General features: G+C 35.1%; 1 protein-coding gene across 4 annotated transcripts; it reads right to left on the reverse strand.

Moving 5' to 3' along the window:
• Window positions 1-1794: 1794 nt before the first annotated feature.
• Window positions 1795-22514, reverse strand: LOC116178065 (protein spinster). 4 transcript variants are annotated; one of them, XM_031497351.1, is made up of 10 exons: window positions 21967-22514; window positions 15058-15254; window positions 14853-15004; window positions 7898-8101; window positions 7716-7850; window positions 7395-7656; window positions 6338-6436; window positions 6036-6288; window positions 5913-5980; window positions 1795-2243 (listed from the first exon to the last, which is right to left on the reverse strand). In XM_031497351.1, the coding sequence occupies exons 1-9, from the start codon at window positions 22199-22201 to the stop codon at window positions 5919-5921; spliced, it is 1599 nt and encodes a 532-aa protein (XP_031353211.1). In that variant the 5' UTR covers window positions 22202-22514; the 3' UTR covers window positions 1795-2243; window positions 5913-5918. The 4 variants fall into 4 exon arrangements, with proteins under 4 accessions (XP_031353211.1, XP_031353210.1, XP_031353209.1 ...); XM_031497350.1 differs by having other exon boundaries at window positions 5909-5980; XM_031497349.1 differs by lacking the exons at window positions 5913-5980; window positions 7395-7656 and adding an exon at window positions 7024-7285.
• Window positions 22515-25997: the final 3483 nt, after the last annotated feature.

Here is a 25997-nt window from a genome sequence, read left to right on the forward strand (position 1 = left end):
GACTGGTAGTAATGAGAATTAAAAAGATCAAGCCACTGCAATTTCAAACAAATTAAAAACTTAATATGCAATTTGCATACATATAAATGACGAGAGCGTATATTTCCGTCGTGATAGGTAATAATGGGTCCGGGAGAAAATATGGTAGGGAAGTATGACATCCTTGATGCCCTATTCTCTTTCAAAAATGAACTGTCTGTCAAGGTTCACACAAGTAGTACTACGTGTCAGTTTTTCATATAGTTAAATTATAAAGTATCAACAATAATACATTGTCCTTATTCACTACGTAGGTACCTATAATATCAAGTTTTGAAATACTTTTCTCAAAGTTGGAATACTACCTACTAGTGTAGAGTATAAAAATATACAGAAATTTTGAAACTCGTCTTAGATTTGTTTTTATTCCAAGTGCCTATGTAGGAACTTTCATTTATTAAATGCTTTTGTAAATAAGAAAGTTTCCACTGCGCATACGCAAAACAATATTTGGAAACGTCGATAGTTTCGTAGTGTTTACTAAAGTTTCATTTAAATATCTTCATAAAGAAAAGTTACCATTGCACATGCGTTAAACCAAATTTTTGATACAGCGCATGCGCAAAACAAAAAATATCGGTACGCCCAGAATACCTTGCACCAAGCCCTTACAAAATGAACCCATATCGCCCTAATCGGTCGTGTAAAAGTCCCACAAATAGCATGAAAATTAAATAATATCATTAGCGGAAAAAACATTACAATTTAATTACAAAAACAATAAATAAATTTACAAATTATTGTAAATAAAACAAATCAGCGGCACCTGGATGTGATGTAGGCAGAATGCACTGACTGGAATGCCAGCTACCAGTAGTAGCGGTTTGCAGAACAGTATCGGAAACCTCGGGTAAACTCAATCACAGTAAACGGTGCTCCAGGAATCGGACAAGTTTTTAGCAAAGGTAGGCGGTCACTTCGGAAAAACTAAAACAAAATTATGCCGCACGGCTCATAAGAGGATTAGTCTCAGATTATTATAACATTTTATCCCGTAGTATAGATATTGTTATTACAGTTCCGAGATGTATTGTAAGTGTAACAGATTTTGAGGTAATATTATCTCTACGTCTAGTGGCGTAGCAGAAATTATATAAGTACTTAGAACAAAATTAACCACCATTGAATTAAGGGCAAGTCGCCATATTATCCAGCCACATATGCTATAACAATAATTATATAAATTTTCGAAAGATTTGCAATGACTAATGTAAGAATCAATTGGGGAGCGGGGAGGAATCAACATTTTGTTCAGACAAATGCTCAGTTTGATTACAACCAACAATAAGTGTAGATTTAAAGTATCTACGAGAATTAATGGTAGGGCCGGACCCTCTTTGGGTCAGTCAATTTTTGAAGCATTAATGTTTGTAAATGTTGAGCGTATTGTTAGTTTAAATTGGAAAAGGATAAATTAATTGATAAATTTGCCAATACGTCATTGGAATTACAGCGCCCTCTCCTTTAATTCAATGTTCAATACTGTTCAGCAAGTTGTTTGAAATACAATTAAAAAATCTGCAAATCCCTTGTCTTCTTTTTTTTTTGGGGGGGGGGGGGGGGTCCATGAGTTTTGGGGGCCTTTTGGTCATGGAGCGCCCGGGGCCCTTTTCCACCCAGTCCGGCCCTGATTAATGGTATCAATGATGTTCCACCTTTTAGGAATTGTAAGCTTTGTTCTAACCTATTCATCAATCTACCGAGCGCTATAGACAATTTTATCAATCATCACTTAAAGAGTACATAAAGTACAAATATTCTCAAAATATATATTTACAATCGGCAAATATAAAAAAAAAATTATAAAATGTATATAAATATACAATAGAAATCTACAAAACGATCAATTAAATTATTGCCTCGGTAAAGGTTTACTTCATTTATTATGAACCAAAACAAGCATCTGTTCATTTCTTCTAATTACAGTTTGCTGCCTTATAAATAATTTTTGTAATAATCTCGAACGCACCCAGTCTGATATGCAACGTGAACAATTATTGAAGCAGCTTAATACGGTAACGATACGAATAGTCTAAACGTGTTTGTACTATCTTAAATGACGCGCTCACTTTTCACACATATACACACGCACACTCGCGTCGCTCATGCAAATAGCTAATACACCAACGATCAGGATAATATAGTTCGATCAGTCTCATTAACCGCCACCACCAATCTTGACGTTCGTTCGATATCTGCTATGCCTAAAAATCAAAGAAAACAGTTAGTTAGTATCGACACTTGTAATTATAAATACTACAGCTGTTAGTGTGGGCTCACAATGGGAGTATTAGTTAGCATACTAGTGACAAAAATGTTGAGACAGTATCTACTGGTCTAAGATCCCATGTTAAGGCTCCTCTGTAGTCAATTTGTATTTCAGTGTTATTGCAATTGGTTAGACCACCAACAATACACACTGCTACATGATCTCCTTGAGTGAAACCAACGATGTATCTATCCTTCTCAGTTTTGCATATTCTCTTCATTTATTGTTAAACACAATAGGCCATGTATAATGTTCAAGGACTAATTATGTAAACAAGTTTCTCGAAAAGCTGTACAATATTTGACTGGAGATGCACAAATACCTATTTCTGTTACCCTTGAATAAATTACTTATTCAATGCATTTACTGCATTTTTCTATAATGACAGCTTCTGTAAATTACCTGGTTTTCAGGTAATTAGTGGACTAGATTAGCATTGTTTGTTATAACATTTTTAATTACCCCTTTATTTCTTATTGTGATTTGTTCTAATCATTTTTACTGATTTATAGATTTTTATAGTTATTAGGTACATGTGCATGAATGAATTCACTTAGGTATGGTAGATCCTAAAAAAACCGGCACTTCGAACACCTAAAACAAATCTTTCTTTACTTACATACAAGGGTGAACAACAACAAAAATTGTATGTTTTTCATAAAAATGGTAGCTAACATTTAAAATTCTGTTACAATGATTAAAAGTATAACATTTATACTGATTCTAAATAAATCCTTATCTTTTCAAAAATTAATAACAATTGTACATTTTTTTTTTTTTGATTTTATATTTCTATTTGCAATCAGTATAATTTACATTACTATAAGCAACATTTAGCGTATTACTTATTTATATGTATGCACGACCCATGGAGAATATTTCCGAACAACTTTTGTGCGGGAAGCTGCCTTCACTTTTTTGCCCTGAATTCAATGGTAAAAACAAAATTTACTTGATCCTCCTATTTTTTGAGGGACAAATATTCCTGTTGATAAAGTTGATATCAGTCCATATTGAAAAAAGAAGTAGGCAGTAGTAAAAAATTTACCGGTTTCTGTCGCTACATAGTATTGGAAATTTGAAAAAAATTCGTTAACGTGAAGTTTGTGGGACTCCATCAAAAGGTATTCTCAAACAGAAAGATAAATAGTCGAATTTTTTTAAAAGTGCAAGAATTTTTTATATCCACCACTTTCACTAACTTGACTTTACATAAGCAAAACAGTGACACTTTGTTTTATATAAAATTGTCAGTGTCGGCCATTAGTTATCGTATCCCGCTTAGGAATTTAACTAAAAAGGGGAATTGTATTTATATCGGTAGCGTTTGTTTATATAACATACCACGACGTTTCCTATGTTTATGTTCCGCTAATAAGTGAAAAAATGCCTATGTGTCATTTGTTATCTATTGGGCGCAACTTTATGGAAAGCAAAGGGCATGTGCATCTTTTGCTTTTGGTCGCATTTCTCGAAATAGATAATTTTCACGAAGACTTACTCTTAGTCCAGTATGCAGATAATTTTGACCTGCAAAAGGTGGTGTAAAAGATTTTATTGTTTTAAATGGTCCATTTGGGTCCAAATAACATGTATTTGAAGAGTACGCACAAATTTTTTCCCGGCACAACTTTTGGCAGCCAAAAAACCTCAAAATTTTTGGCATTTTTTTAGTTTTTCGCTTAAAACTCGAAAACGGTCCATATTTTATGAATAACACTTCTTTAGAAAATTAAAGAAATTCAAAATTATGCGTCGATCAAAAAAAACAAACAAAATCGGTCCAATAGAAAAATGTTTTACAAGCGATCAAAAAACGCCCATTTTTTCCAACGAATTTCAAAAATTGGTCCAATTTTAAATTGTTGGTACTTTTTGAACTCTCTGATTGATGTTCTACAATCTTTAGGGAGGGGGGGTAGTGGATTTTATCGTTCCTTTAGGAGCCACAACGCATTAAAAAAAGGTTAACTCAGTTCTTTAGAAAAGTTGGAAAAAATGGGCGTTTTTTGATCGCTTGTAAAAATTTTTCTATTGGACCGATTTTGTTTGTTTTTTTATCGACGCAGAATTTTGTTTTCTTTAATTTACTAAAGAAGTGTTATTCATAAAATATGGACCGTTTTCGAGTTTTAAGCGAAAAACTGAAAAAAGTCCGAACGTTTTGAGGTTTTTTGGCTGCCAAAAGTTGTGCCGGGAAAAAATTGGTGTGCACTCTTCAAATACATGTTATTTGGACCCAAATGGACCATTTAAAACGTTAAAATCGTTTACACCACATTTTGCAGGAATCGGCCCTTCTGACTGCTCCGCATACTGGATTATCTGAGAAAACTGATAATTTTAGATGGGAAATATACACAAACGTGTAATTTAGTCATATTTGATTTGATCTAACTAAACAAAGTGCTACGCTTCTGGTAGTTTGAAAGCATTGTTATAAAACAGAGTTCATATTCAGCACTACTTATGATATAATATGTGAAGTACCTAGTATTGTACGTACCCCCGCCCCGTCAAAGGGAAATATTACAGCCTCATTATAGGTTTTTTTTTATTTCTTGAAGCATCCTGATGGGATGCAAAAGGTTTTAGAAATAAAAAATTATTTCCAATGTACCTATAATAGGATATCCATTTTTCGTCTTGGGAATATGTGACATTATGATTTACAAATCAACAGCATTCAAATAAATAAATAATAAATAGTAATTTATCTAATCCATATCATTAGGAACGGCGTAACAATGTGTAGGGTAATGCCAGGTAGTTTCTTTTGTTTTCCCTTTCAAGTAATGAGTTGTCGCCTCAGGCGTTATAAGTGCAATTTGAATTGCCTATCCTTACGTTAGCGTTTTGATTTTTTTCTGAAGATCGCGAAACATATTTTTTAAAATATATGCCTTATCATAATAGATGGAAATAATATCTTTAAGTACCGCCGTAAGAAATACTGTCGGATTTCCAAATTGGTGCTGTAGATTTTTCTACTCCCATTACAACGACGGTTATTTACGAAAAACGATTTTTCTATTCATCGATCTTCCTAAAAAACTAAGACCGATATTTCAACTTTTTTTAAGTACCGCCCCTCTTTTCATCATTGCAAAAAATATCCACTATCGAGAATTTGTTAGACTTCAACTACAAAAGCAGTATTTCATAAGAAAGTTTAGCTATTTTTCCAATATGGCGGGGATTGACTACGAGGAGCCTTAAGTCAACATCTGTTTACTGAGTGAAATACATTGAACACATTGCAAATGGTTGCCTAACAAAAATTAAGCTAAGACTACCTATAATTAAAATCTGCTTCTATCACATGGAGAGAACGCATGCGCACTCCCTTACATCGATGCGTACACCACGAGCAGCCTGCGTCCTAGGTAGAAGCAGACCGAAATATTAATTACATTACATTAATTTTTCAGGCAACCCATTTGCAATGTGTTTGTTTACATATTAAGATTGCTAAAAAATACCGAAAACAAATGAGCAATCATTTCTGTTGTTTTACAAGATGGCAGTCTCAAATTTTTACACAAAGGCAGCTGAAAAAGCAAATCTACTCTAAAACCGTCACCCAAAAATCAACATTACCGACGTTCACTTAAAACTGCTTTGGTACATCGGAACTAGAACCGCTAAAGGAAACAGAAGGGACTGCTACGTCTACCAACATTAAACGATTTAATACAACTAACGAACGCCTAACGCCGGAACTTACCTTTGACGGCGTGCTCCACTTTTAGTCTATCTTTGACAATATACATGGCAGTGATTAGGAAAAATACGCCGCCGATCACCTCGACGAAACACGTCGTGAAGATCGCATACTGTAACGCTTTAAAGTCTATCAAGTTGCTGCTATTCGACGGTATGTCCTGTAAAGCGGCGACAATTGTTCCGTTTGTCATGGTTGGCACGGATGACGACGATTGTAACTTTGAGGTTAGAATCACCCGTAATGCGTCTGAAATCTGCGCAAGGCCGTTAGTGGTCGTTTCAATTAACTTTGGGTCAACCTACAATTCCTATGAAGTACGGACTGCCAGCGTCGCCCAAGGCGTGCGAGACAAGTAGTTGGAAGCCTTCCGCCGATGATCTTCGTGTGGGTACCACAACGTACTAAAATAAATCGTTAAGTGTTTGTCGATATGACTGGGAAGAAGTGCGTGGAAAAGCTGCGTTAAGTAAAATTTGCAGTGATGAATTAACAATGCAAATAGTACTCGGGAAGTATATTTACAAGAACGCAACCAAAAACTACAAGCACATAGAAAACATAAATCGTGCATGACAGATTAAAACCACCATTTTATATACAGAGTGTAATGTTGTTTCAGTTTTGATCATTCTACATCATCAGTGTTAACGCTTCAGAGATCAGACTTTTGCAAATCCAATATCGGAAGATACAGAAAGCGGTAGAACCTAGCAAGCCCTCCTTCACCATTAATATATCCTTTCAAAGGATTCTTGATTAATCAATTTGTTGTTACAGTTATGTATGGTGAGGGGTTGGCGGCTTGATTCCACCATAAGCCCCAATCCCACAAAAGCATATCATAATAATTTCTAGCAATCCATAACCAAAAATATACACAGAACGTAACCCCTTGAACAAAAACAAGCATAATACAAATAAAAATGAAAGGAAGGTTCAAAGCCAATTGAGTGTGAACACGTAGAACAGTTTCTTTTTTAATTCTTACCAGCAGAATGTCACCGACAATTGCCCAATTCAAATTCAATGCGACTTGTCCGAAAAATAGCAGGACAAAACAAGCATGTGAATTTTTAGGGGCCGTTATAGCGCAACCCACTAGAAAAGGAGCCGAACACAATAAACCGGCTCCACATATTATTGGATCTACTCTTGGATAACGTTTTATTAACCATTGACTTAAAAAGCAACCTATCGTAAGACCACATATGCCAGCCAGTATCGTAATTCCACCGAACGGAAATGATAAACTGAAACAACATTAACAAATTGTGAGATATGTAGACATTTCAAACAAAAGACAATGGCCGCTACTTAAAATGTTACATATCTCACATGGTCACGAAAAAGCTTGCTTACCAATAATATATCGGCGACAATTGACCATGTGAGATTAATAGATATTTCGGCAAAAAAGACGAAAAAGTAGCACGTCAGCGTGCTGGCTTTCGCTGTTACGCACGTTAGAAACACAAGTGGCGCCGACACTAGTAACGCGCAACCACAAATTATGGGATCGATGTTTCTATATCTCTCACGCAACGCTTGAGCCAGAAAACTACCTGCCGGAACTCCTAGCAATCCAGAAATCATCGCTACGATTCCAAACTTATAAGAAACGCTAGGAACAGCCACCATTGTCATAAGTGTCTCCTTTTATTGTGAAAAAATTATACTCACTCGCTAAGCTGTACGTCCTCATTGCCCGGCTGAAGCTTGATACCTAAATATATAAACTTCGGGCCCCACCAGGCCAAGGCCCCGGCTATAAACGCGACGCACGTAAATCCAAGCGTCGACAACATGAAGCTCGGGCTGCAAGAAAAACAAAATCACCAAACGCCTAGGCTAGGCCAACATACTTTTTAAGTATATCTTTTATATCTTCGACCCAACTGGTCGTGCATAAGTGGTGAGCGCCCTCGCTTTCGCCTCGGTCGGGATCCTTCAAGACGAACATAATAAGTACCACAGCGACCGCCCCCAAAATCGGCGTCACTCTCAGTCCCCATTGCCAAGCTCCTAGGGCTTTCGCGGTCTCCGAGCCGACAATGTAGCCCAAACCGCTACGGAAAATAATCAAAATTAGTACAATAAACCACGACCATGAAGTCGACAAATATTTTATATCTTCTATTAATAGGTTTATTGGCGTATCGATTAAGTTTTTATTATAGATTGCCCTTTGCCGTCAGATTTTGATAGACTACCGCCAGCTTTTGAATAATTTAAATCAATTAGCGGCTATTAACGGTGCGCCGCAGTTTTATAAATAATTCCTATTGTATTTTGCAATAAATTCGATAGAAAATTATAACAATAGCCATTTGCCGATGTCAATAAACCCAATCGCGTGGCATCTTCCAGTATAAAATGGAAAGACTGCGTAATGAACAAATTTAGTTTTGACCTTGTTTAATAAATCATCGTTGAGAAGCTATAAACCACCAAATATTTGGGGGGTCAGGAGAATGTCGAATGTATATTGATCATAAGGTAATTAGGTGGTACAACCTAATGATCATATGAGAATAGCTACAAAATATCTTTTCAGTCAAGTACCAAAAGGAACATAAGTGTACCATATGTACCACATTAGAATCCGACCCTGGTATCCGTAGGTAAGGTTATTGTGTGCAATTGCAAATGCATCTAAAGTCCAATAACATCATACCAAAAAATCAATCCGGCTTCAAAGGCGGACACAGTTGTAATACGGCGTTATTAAACATAGCGGATGATATTATGCACGCAACAGACAAGGGTAAAGTAACGGTATTGGTGTTGTTGGACTTGTCGAAGGCATTTGATACGATCAACCATGGTTTAGGTACTTCAATCTATGTTAAAGTATATTGGTCTTCGTCCTACAGCTGTAAGCTTAATTGCTAATTACCTTTGTAATAGGACACAAATAGTTTCTGTAGGCGGTAATATTTCACAATCGTTACTTGTGAAGAGCGGTGTTCCGCAGGGGTCTGTATTGAGTCCCATATTATTCACCATATACATATCGACATTTCCTGGCGTTCTTCATTCTTGTTTGTCTCAATTTTACGCTGATGACACTCAAATATATTACTCTTCTTTACCCAATGAGGTGCACCAAGCGTGCGTAACAATGAGCGATGAGTTGGAGCGCATGTCAGGAGTGTCGGCCGCGCACGGCCTCCTATTGAACCCTGATAAATCGAAAATGGTACTTTTCGGTAGTCGTCAAAATAGGTTTAAAGTTATGGATAGAATAAATATAACGATAAATAATAGGCCGTTGACTTGGGGCTTACCATGGATTCAGACTAGCGTTTTGATCATTATGTTTCAAAGTGTTTGCGAAGCGGTTATGCAAGTCTAAAACTTATTTAGCAAAACCGACACCTATTTGGCACTCAGCATAAGAAACTTCTTTGTAACACTTTGGTACTATCCAGGCTCAACTACTGTGACTCTCTGTATGGCCCATGCCTTGGTTCGGTTAATATAAACAGAATTCAGAAGATACAGAACTCGTGCTTAAGGCTAATATTTGGAATAAGAAGGCGAGAACGAATTAGTCATAAATTGGTTGAGCTCGGATGGTTGAATATGAAAAATCGTCGCCTCTTGCATGCCACAGTCTTATTCCACAGTATCATAATAAATAAAACACCAGCTTACTTGTACGAGAAAATTAGTTTTCGAACAGACGTGCACAATCTTAATTTGAGGTTCAAGGGATTGTTAACGCCTCCGATTCATACAACACAAGCGTTCAAAAAATCTTATACCTATTATATTACACATGTGTATAATGAACTACCCATGAACCTTAAATCGCTTTCCCTAAAAACCTCCAAATCCATTACTCATAAAGATCTGCTTAGGGTACAAACAAATACAGTTTAAGTAAGTGCTCCATTTCTAAATTTTTACATATTTATACCGGTAAGAGTACACCTAAATTGATGCAATTTATATTTATCTCTTTTTTTTCTTCTTTTCTTATATTCTATACTTCTTTTATAATGTAATTTTCTTCTTTTTCGCCGATCGGAATTCAAATAGCTAGGTTAAGTGTAAGAACAGATGGCATTATTTTACTGCTAATCTGAACTTCGCCTTGTAATAACTTTATCTGTTGTTTATCTTTTTTTGATTTTTGTTTTAATAAAGGCAATATTATTATTATTATTATTATTCGCGACGTTTTGTTTCGAATAATTCCATCATCAGAAAAGTGCTTTCCTGATAATGCAGCGCAAGCAGTGAACTTTTAAACAAAAACGGTATGTTTTTATTTTGTCTTGATTTTTGAGTGGGCGGGGTTTCAGCCAAGGCTGCTCTATCAACCCAACCCACTATACATTTACAAATATTCATGCCCGAACCCGGATTCGAACCAGGGACCGTTAGCACTACAGTTCGGTTTCAACTGAACTGCGCCACACGGGCCGGTTAACACAGGTTTATAACAAATTCTTATACCTAAATGTCAAAAAGAAAAAAACCTAATAATTAATCTATCACCAATAGTGATTTCCAAACAAAAGAAGGTGAAGACAGAGACAGGCTAGAATCCATTATTATATTTATATTTAAGGTAAGATTTTACACATTAAAAAGTTTTTCTGTGCACAGATTTGGACTGTCAGTGGGTTCCACCAATGTTCCATTTTTTTCTTTTGGACCTCGGATTGCACGGAACCTTGGATTACCACTTTACTGTATATATGATCTAAGAGCAAGCATAATGAAGGAGACTTCGAACAATGACCATGAATGCTTGAAAGATCCGTGCAGAAAAGAGGAAAATAGGGTGAAGCATACGTAAAGGAACGTAGTGATATGACATAGAAATTCAAACACACAATATTTGTCTGCGTCGTACCGCGTGTAGTTCGGTCTTGCCTTTATACCTAGATAGGTAGGTAATGAACCACCTCCCAGCTTGGTGTGTACCTAATCATCCCACTCATATGGGACCTGACTCAGGAATCCAGGACCTACTACAGTGTCACATTTCAGAGTTCCTTCTGAACCAGGTGCTTTTTTTCTTTTTGCCTTCTTTCCTTCCTTTTGAATTTTTACCTACAAAGATTTCTTTAAATACAGTAAGCTGTGCTGTTTAAATAACAGACCATTGTCTTTTTTTTTATTACCACATAACCACATAATAGTACACAACACATGAGACTATTTGGGTAGTTCAAAAACCCGTCCCTTCTCCACTCACATACCAGCAAGGACAGTAGGAGACCTAGGTGTCGGCGACTTGGTACTGTATATACAGTGCGTCCCAGATCGCGTGGGATTGCATGGGTAACTTTGTTATTATTAAAGATAGAGAATTGGTTAAATGGGCAATGTTTTGCAGTTTTGGATGCTTATTTATTATTTATTATATATATATTATTATATATTATATGTTATTAAAATTCGACGTAAACTCAAAAAAACTAAAATTGGTCATTTCCTTGAATGTCTTATACAGAGTGAGCAACAAAGATTGAAGCGTGCCGCTTCAGCTAAATTGGCAATGTGCCGCTCATAGCATATGCTGATTTGATACAAGATACGAAATACGAATAGACGCACGTCACTGTGACAGCGCTGAACGTCATTTTCGTATACAACTCCATACAAAGAAGGTAGTTTTGATATTAATAGGAACAAGCGGTGATGACGCACGCTTCAATCATTGTTGCTCACACTGTATCATCGAAAGTATAAGAGATATAAAAAAAAGTTTTATATAAAAGTGACTGTCTTTGATACGCTTAATTTAGAATTGATGTTAAAAAAAAATTGCCACTTTTGAGGAACATTTACCAACTTCCTAAACTTAAATAGGCGCCATATTGGATTTTTAGATTACTTGATAGATTTTTTAATTCTCTTTTCAACGAGCTATTATAACATAAGATTGAAAATAAGATACCAGTTATATTAACGGTTTTTGTATTTTAATCAAGTAGTCTGTGACGAATTAAAAAAAAACAAAATCTATTCGAGGTAACAAAACAATGAAAATAATTACACCAGATGTTTAAAATACTGGCCATTATTAGTGAAACACACTTTAAGACAGTTTAGTTTAGGCAACGTGTTGCCATTGATGATTATTATTATTATTATTGTAGTGGTAGCTACTTCCACTTTGCTTTTATTTTTTAATTAAGTACTTACTTTTATAATTTAATGTATTGTACATAATTCGTGAATTGTGACCAGAGCAGACAGCTTGTTGGTAGGTAGCATAAACCAACCCTTTCTTCGAAACATACGTTGTCGAGAAAGTTTATTGGAGAATTTGTAAATAATGGTGAGCAGTTACCGATCCAACGAAGATTACCGGTCCAATTACATGACTTCCCATTATGCCATAAAATACATTAATTAAAAAAAATATTACTTGATTTCGGCGTGAAACTACAACATGTAGGTTTTCCTGTGACGAGTATAGTGTTCATTATGTCGATTTAAACACTCCGCAGTTAGAAAAATAAGATTCATCTGTCCATATACACGGACTGGTAAAACTGTTAGTTTCGATATTCTTGCGGATAAACCACCTACAAAATGTGACCTGGGACAATGCATCAATGGTAATACATTGTGTAAAATAAAGCAAAGTGTCTTGAAATGTGTTTAACTGGATAATGGCATGACATTTTTTCGAGGGGATAGTTTGTAGTTATACCACCATTTGTAGGTATGTAAGTATGGATAATAAGATAGTCAATAAGTGATGATATAAAAATCAAAATTTTTCTAGGCCTACTTATATAAAATTTTGGAAGGAGTTGCCAACCCCCCTCTCATGAGTGCACCCCTGATTTTTTAAACATCTGATGTAATTATTTTCATTGTTTTGTTGGCTCGAATAGATTTTGTTTTGTTTTTTTTTAATTCATCACAGCCTACTTGATTAAAATATAAAAACCGTTGATATAACTGGTATCTTATTTTCAATCTTATGTTATGATGGCTCGTTGAAGAGAGAATTAAAAAATCTATCAAGTAATCTAAAAATCCCATATAGCGCCTATTTAAGTTTAGGAAGTTGGTAAATGTTCCTCAAAAGTAGCCATCTTGAATTTTTTTTGGACATCAATTCTAAATTAAGCGTATCAAAGACAGCCATTTTTATATAAAACTTTTTTTTATATCTCTTATACTTTCGATGATATAAGACATTCAAGGAAATGACCAATTTTAGTTTTTTTGAATTTACGTCGAACCTGTGACATTTTGAATTTCCATAAACAAATTTTAAATAAGCATCTAAAACTGCAAAACATTGCCCATTTAATCAATTCTCTATCTTTAATAATAACAAAGTTACCCATGCAATCCCACGCGATCTGGGACACACTGTAGTCTACTACCGGGCAATCAAAAATGAGTGGTGGTCGAGTCAAGTCTACGTTTGCATTTTTACAGAGCCATCTTCAGAATAACTACATTATAAAAAGTACGAGTTTGAATGATATCATTTATAGTGACATCTAATTGAGTATAGTGCTGCCACCTACTCAACTAAAAATTTGAATCGCCGCCCTTAAAACACTCTTTGGTCTCTTGGTATATAATATACCTGCTATATTATTATACTTAAGATAATATTCATTGGGCCCGAAAGTAAAAAACATAATACATCGATCAAATATTTTGAGATTTAAGCATGGCGCTCAGAAATTACATATAACAAAACAGAAAATACCAAGAGATGGCTGATGATCACGAATAAGTAATTATAGAATTGACGGATTTTAGGATTATAGAAAGATTACCAAGTAATTGCTTGTTATTTTTCAGCAAGGTAAAAAAGAACCAATGAAATTTCGTCATTTTATCGTTTTGACTTGATTGCATATTCTCTAGCGCTGACGATTATCTAAATCAGCAAAGAGCAAAGTTAATATTTACAACAATATTTTTTTAAGATACCTCAACGAAAAACATAAACATTAACAAACTTTAGTCTCGGGCAGATAAAACATCATGACCTACGTACAGAGATCAATAAATCTTGGATATGTTGATATCATTTTTTTTATAATTTCACACAGTTTGCTTTATTATTTGCAACCGTTGTGGGACTACGTCAATTTGAGAATAAACGGCGCATAATCATTTCAGAAACAAAAATATTGCATAATTACACAATTGAAGTTTGACGTCAAATTATTTTGTCACTAGAGGGCGTACCAAATATTTAGGTCTGCCGCTAGTATTTCGAAACGATCTTGCAGTACCTACGCAAAAAGGCAAGAAGATAAATGTAGATTACACATTTACATTTAAACTTGTCTCACTCAACGGAATATTGGGGCACTAACAGCACAGTCAGCAGAAGTACACTTTTTTGGTTATTTCAGTATCATATTTTTAAAGCCATTTTTATTCTGAATTCAATTATGTATAGCACTTTATGGTTTAATTGCGGTTTGCCCTTATTTTCGGGCTTAATTAGGAAAATTCCTATTACAGAAGGGTTTCAGGTTGGATGAAATGAAAGATCCTACCATGTGAACCTTTTCTTCTTTCTACTTTTCTTCACAATTACTAGATAAAATTATTAATTATTGTCCCCCCACCCCAATATAAAAAAGTATGCTTTGAAAAACAAGTGAATCTCGGCCACATTGTATAATACTTGTAAGAATTGCATGAGTGTATCTCTACATGCAAATACTATAATTTAACAACGCATGTCTAGCAATTAAGACAATTTCATAAGTAACCATGAACTTCAAACTCCATAAAAAAATTTCAATTCATCATTTTTAAACAATAATAATGACATGGTTAATTTAGTAATACGGCCTGGCCTACCTTCCGACTGGAATTGCGAAATAGAAAAACGCCAACATCTTCGACCTGACATCCTTCACGAATAAATCGCTAATAATTGTCGGCGCAATGGTCGAATAGCTCGCCTCTCCAATACCGACCAAAGCCCTAAACAGCACAAACCAAGTAAAGTTCTGAAAGAAGTCAATCGTCAACCCCTAATCGCGACCGTTCGCCAAACACTTACGTCCATAAACGAGCCGACGAAAGTGGTCAAGCTCCACAGGAAGACGCCGAAAGCCATGATCGCCCGTCTACTATACCTATCGCCCAGATATCCGAAAATTGGGGCGAAAATCATGTAACTTAAAATAAAGGCGGTCTGCAGGAGGCCGCCGTCCGAATCGGTTATCTTGTAGTAGTCTTGTATTTGGGTTAAAATACCTGAAACAGAAAGGCGAATTAGTGCGTATAAAGTTTTGGGGTCGGGCGAATTCAATAAGGAAGCGAGAGGAAATTAATTCATGCCGAGTTATTAAATTAGGGGAGCCGTGATAATACGGATGCTGGTGGCATGACCTTTTGATACAATTCTACACGTGCGCCACTTCAAAGGCTCTTTAATTTCCGTAGCGGGCGACTAAAATTTGGGGTAGTAAAAAATTATTCGCTGACTCATTGAGATAAATAAAGGGCGATGTCTTATGTGTTTGTACAGAGGGTAGTTGTTCCCATCTGCTACAATTTCGTAACGTGATATAAAGAGACCATAAATCTAAGTTTCTTTTGACGCACGGAGATATTTCAGTAATGCCGACTCTTTAGATATTTATAGCATCAACCCTATTCACATTGAGGCTCCCTTTTTTTATCTATTTTGTTGTCTAGTAGCTTCATAAATATAGAACGATTTCCTACTCGAGTACGAACTATGTGTAATACGTTACAAACGTTGATAATTACTGTGACGTTGAATCACGCCATACTTAATCAGCATTATTTTATTTTTAATCACAGGCATTGGAAAATTCTCAAAACGAGCGGAGATGGTTACGAGTTGTGCTTTCACGTAGGGACTCGGTACTACTTTATCAGGGTGGTTTTTGAAAACGACAATTATAAAAATACTGAAAAGGAAATGTGTTTGTATCCAAATTTTTCTGGGCAAAAATGTTTCATTTAAGAAGATGATCTCAACTAACAATAATGATGTTTATTTTATATACACAGAGATAAACCTTGTAACAAATGTAGCAAACGAGCTATCCTGCGTTACTGAAAATTTAATCAGTTCTTTGGGCGATATACATAATACTGAAAATAGAATTAGAAAATTCGAAACCGTCCGCGAGTTACCATGTACACAGACGGACAGACAGACAAAACCATGAACTCGCAAGAAGCTCATTAATAAACTAAAAATATCCCCAAAATCAATAGTACCTATGTGGATATTTGAAATTGGTAAGTATGCCCCAAAAGAATGTTTTTCAAAACATATTTTAGGCCCTCCGAAAAGGGTTTTTAATGAATGGCTTATGTACCTAAATCTCCACAATTTTAAAATGTTCAAGCTCTTTTGCAAATGACGTTTGAAGTACGTTCGTTTTTAGCTAATGATTCGAATATGTAATGGAACTAAAAATGATGCCAGGTGGGACTAAGCTCACATGGCAACCAAGTTTCATCACGATCGAATGCATGCCGTAATGGTCAAGTGACAAGGAAACTCGGTTTGTAACCGGGCGGCTCGTGTTCGATTCTTTAATTTCTTTTTTATTATTTTTTTTTACAAAAACTCGTATCCCAATTCAGCGGAGTTGGACATAACTTTTTTTTTGAGAAACAAAGATGTACAAAAATGTTGCAGAGTTTTCCAAATAGATAACGCGCCTTGCACGTTCGTATTATATTTCCCTAAAAAATTCTTTACAAAAAATTAGGGGGGAAAGTGCATCCAATTCGGTTAAAATTTGTTGACATTATTTAAGGGTTGATATGTGCAGATTTAATATCAAACACAATAAATTATAATTATTGCAAAACAACCTTCAAAATTGGGCTTGTTACGTTTCACTCGGAAAGAAAAAACGACAAGTTTTGAAAATTTATTTCCAATGGCATTTATTTTAAGGGTTGATATTGTACACTGCGTTATTCGGTTATTCAAGAAAGTAATACAGCGTCATGAACTTTTTTGGCTTTTTCCGGTCAAACTTAAATCGAGGCTTTAAAATTATTGCAAAACAACCTCAAAATTGGGCTTGTTACGTTTCACTCGGAAAAACGACCAAGTTTGAAAATTATTTCCAAAGAAATGCAATGGCATTTATTTAAGGGTTGATATGTACACTGCGTTATCGGTATCAAAAAAGTAATACAGGCGTCATGAACTTTTTTGGGTCAAACTTAAAATCGAGCTTAAAATAGTAAGATCAAAGGTGCTGACAAAGGGCCGACCAACCATGAAGTAACGCTCACGAGGTTACCAGTTGGAGATGGAACTTTTGATTAACAAGGGAAGGGTTTTAGTGGGTGGAACTGCAACACCAACACTAGGTACCCCTAGTATAGAGCCAAGCAGGGGTCTCAGTACGGAATTAAAAAAATACTTATGGCCGTTTGCACAGACAAATTTAAGCAGAGCTTAGCTTAAGCGTAGCTTAAAATCCATGGCAACGATTATTGAAACAATGGTTGCCATGGATTTTAAGTTACGCTTAAGCTAAGCCCTGCTTAAATTTGTCAGTGCAAACGGCCATTAGTAACTTTGTAGGAATTTTATTCTAGTGTGATTTTAGAATTGGCCCTATATTACTTAGTAACTTTTCTAGTGGCTTTTACTGTATAGGGAATTTTAACCTAGGGTAATTTAAAATGGGCCCTAAATTCTCCAATATCTTTCTAGGGATTTTTAGTCTAGTGAGATTTAGACCTATTCACGAGGTTAAGATTTAGAACTGACGTGCATAATTTAAATCTACGACATAGGGGATTGCTAGATGTCCCTCTCCACAATACTCACTTTTTCGAACGGTCATTTATTTATCAGTTTACTACCTGCTACAATAGATATTTTAATATATTCAAAAATTCTCCTTCGTTATAGTCTTTTAAAAAAAACATGAAGTGTAGGTTATTAAGTGAGCAATCATATTAGATTTGTAAAAAAAAAAAATTTATTTTATATGTATGTGTATAACGTGTGAATGATACACTAGGTTGAGTGGTAGAGCAACAGTTGTACGTCCAGGTCAACGTGTTGAACTCCGCCTAGATTATTTTCGTTTTAATTTTATTTACATTATATAATTTCGTAATAAAGGCATTATTATTATGGTCGGTGTTTCTTGTGAGAACTCAGGTCTAGCCTGGTTAACTAATCGCACGGATTAAAATCAAGTAACGATTAGTGTCTGTGTCTGTGTCTGGTGAAGTTATGTAGGGTCATTAAAAAAAAAAATAAAAAATAAAAAAAAAATAAAAAAAAAAATAAAAAATAAAATAAAAAAATCACACACGTACATTGGACATCTAGGGATAATGTAATTCGTACTTACCAACATACCTATTGATGGGCACAATAGCCAACGCTATCAGGAAAGAGGAAAACAAAACAAAAAATCATTATAATAATTCCTGTAATTTTATTAAATGGAGTTTATTGTGTAAGTGTTTCTTTGGCTTTGCGTTTGGGTTGAATACAAGTGGGTTGTGATAACGTGGTGTGCTTCTGTGAAGAAGGAGTTTTGTGTTTTTTAATTGTATTTATGGTGTTTCTTTGTTCCTGAGGTCGTATTTGTGAGGTTGCTTGGGTTTTTGGTGAGATATTGCAGTATTATTATTATTATTATTATTATTATTAATTAGAATAACTTTGAATTTCAGGATTAAAATATACAGGATCTTCTATTTAAAAAATGAAAACTGTCCGATAAAAGATTATTAAACAAAGAAACTTTTGTAGCAAACTTTTTTTCTGTATCTCTTTTAACAAAGAAAATATAGTGTCATTCTGAATTTTTTTAACTTTCTCCCGTATCTTTTAAACAAGCAATTATTGGTTTGTTAAATTAAAGAAAAAGAATTTAATCTGCTTTTTGTTTATTAAAATATATAGGGTGTACTATTAAAAAAAAATGAGGTTAAGTCCAATAACTTTTTTACCTGTCCCCGTATACTCTATAACTAACCAAATATAGGGTCATTCCGCAATTGAAATGTTTTTAGTTTCCCCCGTATCTTTTAAGCAAGCGAATAGCATCACTGGTGCGAGTGCGTTATATTAAAAATATGAATATAATGCCATTTTTTTTATTAAAATATACAGCGTATACTATTTAAAAATTGAGGTTAGGTTCGATAACTTTTTTAATGACCCCGTATATTTATTTTTAAAACTGAAGACAAAAAAAACTTATTATATTGCGTTTTGACCGTCCGAGTTAAACCAAAATCGACGATTGCGAATTGAAATAAAATAATTTCAAAATGGCGCCGCTACTGGAAGTTGATGCCATCTTGGTTTTTTTTAAAAATAGACACATGCCATTTTCTTTTTTTTTCGAAATGCGTCGTTTTATGTTGAGTTCAACGCATTTACGATTTGCGTAGGTACCAATCTGTCATAGTTTTTGACATGCCAATTATTGTCTAAAATTTGGAAATGTAAGGATCCCGAGAAGCATCCATTTAAAAATTCATATCTCTTAAACCGTTCAAGATAAGTGAGTGTAATCGAATCCATAGTCAAAAGAATTTTTTGAGTGACCGCTGAAAGTCTCGAAAAAGTTGCCATGGCTGCTGCGATGTTTAAAAAAATGTCAAAAACTTCGGTTTTTCAAATTGCACCTATTTCTGAGGCTAAATGAATGCAGAATTTGAATTTTAAGGGCGATTTTATTAACAATAGGTATGCCTATATTCGGTAGTTTTTGAGTTATTGGCATTTTTGAAAGAAATATATATTCGAGGAAATATTTTTGCGAAATATTGAAATATTCCGAGAAATATGAATATGAATTTTTGAATGGATCATTGCATCTCCAAATTTTTGGTTGACATGTCAAAAACTACTTACGGAAATCTTAAATGCGTTGAATGAAAATAAAATATTTCTATTTAAAAAACCAAGATGGCGCCCACTGCCGACACTTTTACGGAAGCGACGCCATCTAGAAATTATTCACCACCATGGTCGAGTATGCCTGTAAATCAAGTTTGTACTATGCTGTCGAGTCACCTTTGGAATTTTTGTTTACATGGGAAATCATATTTAACTTTAACTTCCAAAGGCGACTCGACGTCCATACTTTTTTGAATCTCCCGCTATATCAACTGCAACTTCCCTCTGTTCAATGAATTAATTTTTTGTACAAGTAGTTCCCAAAAAACTGAAAATAAAATCTGTCCGCCCACAATATGCACATTAGTATCGGAATAGCAAACGATTTTTACAAAAAATGCTTTTCTGTACACTATTTACTTGACCCTTTTTAATAGCCTGTATGGTGACGTTCACGAACGACCTCGCATTTTTAAACCAAATTAATTACCCGTTAATTGGCTTTGCCGGTGGGCTCCTAATAACTATGATTAGTCGCTCAAAAAATAAATTCGTCATTAGACTCGACACATTCCCGCTTTATCGGTCTACGATGGGTGCAGGTGCTCAAAACTGACAGCAAAAATGCTAGATAAACAGACAGCAAACGGATAACGAGAAAATTGGGTCATATTGATAATAACTTGCGAATCAGACATGATTTCCACTCGGGAGCATTACTGGGAAATGACCCACCAAGTCATCCGGCCGAAGGGCTTTCATTACAATCAATGAAAGGGGAACAATCTCGGTTACCGATATCGACATATCGTTAAAAAAAATGGAGAGCCAGCTCGTTTGTTTATTAAAACAGGCAAATCGCGATAAACCACTTAATTTTATATACGTGACACGGAACGTGGAAACTTCCCTTAGCTTTTGAGACTGGGGTGTAACGCATGGATCTAAGTTTGGTCCACTACTATTTCTCAACAATTAAAATTGCAAAATTATTATACCATTGAATTTGTACATTACATTCACACACTCATATATATGCTCTTACAATGTAAGCGTTAATAAAAATTTTTCTCACAAGTAACCTGACTGACAAACCTGAGAAGGAACCCTGACGATAGATTTTTATCAGGAAGAGAACCTTATTACAACGGATTATCATCAATCCCCATTAAAAATTTGTGGGGTCTTCACGAGCATGTTAGCTGTATATCAAAAATTTTCGAATTCCCAAAAGCGATCAGCCACAGACCTAGCAATATACCTAAACTATATATAGGATATTTCAAAAGTGATAAGTACAACAAACGTATGGCTTCGTATTCGTCCAAAAACGACGAATAGGTATTTCAAGTATGGGATACCAAATTGAGTACGGATGCATTGGCAAAATGTGTAGTGCTATTTTCTACTTGTATTACGTCTGAAAGTCGGAGAAAGTTATTAACTTCAAATTGCTGCAAGTTCATAAAACGTGGAACGGAAAAGATTTTCTCATTCCTTTGGGAAATTCTCTCAACCGTAAAAACAAGAACGCCAATTTGGCTCGATGTTTTTTGGAGACGTAAAGTAAATTTTGAACGGAATGTTAATGGGGTAGTGACGTGTGCGCCTAAATATTTTGCTCGACCTTATCAGCTCACGTAACTACGTTAACAGATAAACGCGTGAAATTCGATAACGTTTTATACACATAATAAAATTTCACAATTCCCAAAGTGAACGTGCAGAAACTTTCAACGGTTGGGCAAATGCAAAAATCACCTCATGGAAGAGAGCGAAGTAACGTGGGAGGGGGTGCTTTTACTTGGTTTCCCAAACGTTACCTAAATTTTACGTACGTGCTACGTAACAAACACGCCTACTTTAACTAGGCATTGGATAAGCGGGGATCAGGTGATTTTTTTCCGGCTACAATCTAACATTATCGAAACTTAATTACGGTTTCTTTAAACATCCGGTCAAATTACAACCACAAAAAATTGATAGGCTCAGATATAGCAATGCAAGTTAGTAGGATATTTATAAATATTATGGAAACGACATGGGAATAACAGGTGGTTGACCCACCACTCTGAGAAGATGCTCACTTACCAGCTAAAGTAAATCGGTCCATATAATTAATTAAATTAATGAAACATAAAATAGTAACAGTAATCCAGTCTCTTAAAGTTACATCACGTATACTTCTATTGGTAACCACGACGACGTCGGGATGTTCTTCGGCATCTACAAGATTCTGCAAGGAACGATTTTGCGTAATTCCGGGCTCCATGTTTAGTAATTTTATGGTATAATTGGGTTGCTTATCTAAGTCCTGGCCCGGCATAATTCAACACTACTGACCGACTAACGCACACACGACTTGTACATGAGCGAGTGCCAACAAATTCGGTCTGCATCTTGGCGGTTCTTGTCATTAACGCTTGCGCAATACCGCTAAGGTGCAAAAGGTAAAAAAATTTCGAAATTCGCGTAATAATAAACGTTCGTCGTAATTGCCCAAGTATGTACCGTTAACAAGGCTCTTTGTTATGTACAAACATAAATAACAATATTCACAAGTTGCACAATACAATAAGGATGAAGTTGAAACAGCTGATCATGACAACTACACTACAGCGACTACTGTGCTGTGACGTCAGTAAAACACCCGAATGCGGCCGCTTATCGGCAGGAAGTATTGTTGCGACATCTCCCGTGGTTTATGCGCACCTAAACGGGGAAACTGTGGCGAACTGACACATTCGCCAGAAGATGGCACAATTTGAAATTAAACCGCGGTATAATGAATTATTGAAATTATTTTATTGCTTTCTGTCCCTAGTAGCAACAAAATAGGAGTTGCAGAAAGCGCAAAAAGGTTGTTTGGACCCCGCCTCATACGTAATTATACCCTTTCTTCAGCAGTCTGGGCCCGGGAATAATTGATTACCAGACCCTTATTATTGCAAATTTTTCTGGACATTTCGCTTCTTTACTCTTAGATTTAAAAGCTGAACATTTGAATAGCAATTTATTCAAATCATAGAAACTATCACAATATGCAAACAGCATGCCCCAAGGCATTTGCCACTGCCCTTGGCTGTCATTATGTATATAAGGCGGGACCCAAACAAAGTCTCATATAACTGTTTTATGCCGAGAGCTCCAAGAACTACAAGTAGATATCAACGCGCTCGTCTTGCTTAATTAACAATGGGCGCCCTCATAGGTGCGATCAAAGTTCGCCGGCCTACAGTCTAGGAGCTGATGAACATTTGAGTTCTTTCAAATCGCCTCTTCAGGGAATTTAAAAATTAACCGCTGACAAAGGCTATGATTTTTTTGAATAGCTTAGTAGGCACTTTTACCATTGTAGAATGCATTTAAGTAAATAAGTAAAGTGGCGAAAGTTATACATTGCTATTTATTAAAAAGTAGACATAGGGATTTACATATTGTTTTTCCCTATGTCTACTTTAACTGACAAAATCCTTCTGAAAAGTGCCTAATTTTATGCAACGAAAGTAACTTCTTAAAACAAATTAATATCTGGCTGTCATATTAATTTGAATATTGTCGTTTTGGCTTCCGCAATTTTATTTTCGTACGGGTATGATCTATTCAACTGAAGAAAACGTTGATATTGTCAATTAGTATAGTGCCGGTAATAGTTTAAGAAATGTAAGAGTTTATTTCCTGTGAAGCCAAAGCAACAATATTTAAATTAATTAGTATCACAGTCAGATCTTTATGTGTTTTAAGAAGTTATCTTGGATGTATAAAATTAGGCGCCCTTCAGAAGAGATTTTGTCATTTAAAAGTAGACATAGGGAAAAGCAATATGTAAATCCCTATGTCTACTTCTTAATAAATAGCACTTTATATTATGTCAAGTGTGTTAGAACATATTAAGATCAGAGCAATCGTTTTTTGAGATACTTCAAATAATTGTTGAGTTATAAATAGTTAAAATAAAATATTCTTACTTCGTATTAAATTTAAATAGATTCTCATTGGAGTTTGGATCAAATATATGTAAGCGGAACTTCGTGAAACATGAAAACATCGCGTTTTATTACGGCTCGCTAAGGTAGCTTTATTCTACCAGGAGGTGCGCGGCCCACATATGGGAACTTCGTACGCGACATCCAAGAAGGACGGTCGAGAAATAGAGCAATGTATCGAGCCTATTGTTACTGTTCAATAAACGCCCATTGTAAATGGTTGTATAGTGTTTACTTTAGGGGTGTAATACCCCTAATCCTTTATACCGTTAATAGGTAATTTTACATATAATAGTTTATGGGTGAAAGCAACAATTGCAATTTCAACGAATGATCACTTTAACGACAACAGTAGATAAAGTGAAACAAATCGTTGTGCATTTCAATGACATATGTGATTCTATTTAAAAATGGGGCGCGGCGCACGAAATAAAATTATGTTCAACGAGATACAATATTTATCTTGAACTACTATAAAATAAAGTTCTGTGTATTATACACGACGACGATAATGGGAAACACAAAACAATCCTCTTGAATAATAAACAATCTATTGTTACGTACCTATACATATAGGAAAATTAACTATCAAAATGGTTTTTTCTTTCGAAATTGGTTTCTGGTCTATAACTTTTGACTGAGAAGTCTGATCGAAAAAGTACGAATTATTTTGGATTCTACGCACCAAAATTAATAAGAAAAAGTGTTTTCCCGAGAAATTTTGGTGCAGTCGATTTTTGGTAAAAAAAGGAAGGTTATACACTGCCTTTTTTTGAGGCCCGAAAAAAAAATTGTCTCAGATCGACCCGGAAAAAAATTTTCTTATAGAATGTGGCCTGTAGAATCCATAATTTCAAACAGTTCTAAGATTGGGCTACTATTTCAAAAGTTACAGCCTTTTGAATTTTTTTTCGAAATTGGTTTCTAGTCTATAACTTTTGATTGAGAAGTCTAATCGAAAAAGTACGAATTGTTTTGGATTCTACGCACCAAAATTAATAAGAAAAAGTGTTTTCCCGAGAAATTTTGGTATAGTCGATTTTTGGTAAAAAAGGAAGGTATTACACTGCCTTTTTTTGAGGCCCCGAAAAAAAATTGTCTCAGATCGACCCGGAAAAAAATTTTCTTATAGAATGTGGCCTGTAGAATCCATAATTTCAAACAGTTCCAAGATTGGGCTACTAGTTCAAAAGTTACAGCCCTTTGAATTTTTTTTCGAAATTGGTTTCTAGTCTATAACTTTTGATTGAGAAGTCTGATCGAAAAAGTACGAATTGATTTGGATTCTACGCACCAAAATTAATAAGAAAAAGTGTTTTCCCGAGAAATTTTGGTGCAGTCGATTTTTGGTAAAAAAGGAAGGTTATACACTGCCTTTTTTTGAGGCCCGAAAAAAAAATTGTCTCAGATCGACCCGGAAAAAAATTTTCTTATAGAATGTGGCCTGTAGAATCCATAATTTCAAACAGTTCCAAGATTGGGCTACTAGTTCAAAAGTTACAGCCCTTTGAATTTTCTTTCGAAATTGGTTTCTAGTCTATAACTTTTGATTGAGAAGTCTGATCGAAAAAGTACGAATTGTTTTGGATTCTACGCACCAAAATTAATAAGAAAAAGTGTTTTTCCGAGAAATTTTGGTGCAGTCGATTTTTAGTAAAAAAGGAAGGTTATACACTGCCTTTTTTTGAGGTCCGAAAAGAAATGGTCTCAGATCGACCCGGAACAAAAATTTTCTTATAGAATGTGGCCTGTAGAATCCATAATTTCAAACAGTTCTAAGATTGGGTCACTATTTCAAAAGTTACAGCCCTTTGAATTATAACTTTTGATTGAGAAGTCTAATCGAAAAAGTACGAATTGTTTTGGATTCTACGCACCAAAAAAAAAATGCTACAAGATGCATATCAAATCTAATTGTATTGTCTTAATTCTAAAGCTATTTTGTGTACAGTTTGCGAAAATGATTTATGTAATACACAAATGCATTGAGGGCAAATATTTTAAGGTACACACATTTTGATCCGAATGTAATGAAACGTAAACAAAAAATCTCGAAACACGAAAATATGAGAACCTTAAAAATGTAGGGTGCTAGGTCCTCTGGTGACCATATTACGAACTTGATTTCCTGAAACT

The sequence above is a fragment of the Photinus pyralis genome, unplaced genomic scaffold (genome assembly GCF_008802855.1).
Source record: "Photinus pyralis isolate 1611_PpyrPB1 unplaced genomic scaffold, Ppyr1.3 Ppyr1.4_LG8, whole genome shotgun sequence".
In the NCBI taxonomy this organism is placed as follows: domain Eukaryota; kingdom Metazoa; phylum Arthropoda; class Insecta; order Coleoptera; family Lampyridae; genus Photinus; species Photinus pyralis.

Excerpts from the sequence above, each read along its gene's own strand:
- LOC116178065 (XM_031497349.1), bottom strand. The coding sequence starts at position 22,201 with ATGCCGGGCCAGGACTTAGATAAGCAACCCAATTATACCATAAAATTA. Across the intron at positions 6,437-7,023 it reads TTGTCGGTGACATTCTGCTG|TACGTTGTGGTACCCACACG; the intron begins GTAAGAATTAAA and ends GATTTATTTTAG. Across the intron at positions 6,289-6,337 it reads GTCCGTACTTCATAGGAATT|ATTTCAGACGCATTACGGGT; the intron begins GTAGGTTGACCC and ends GGCCTTGCGCAG.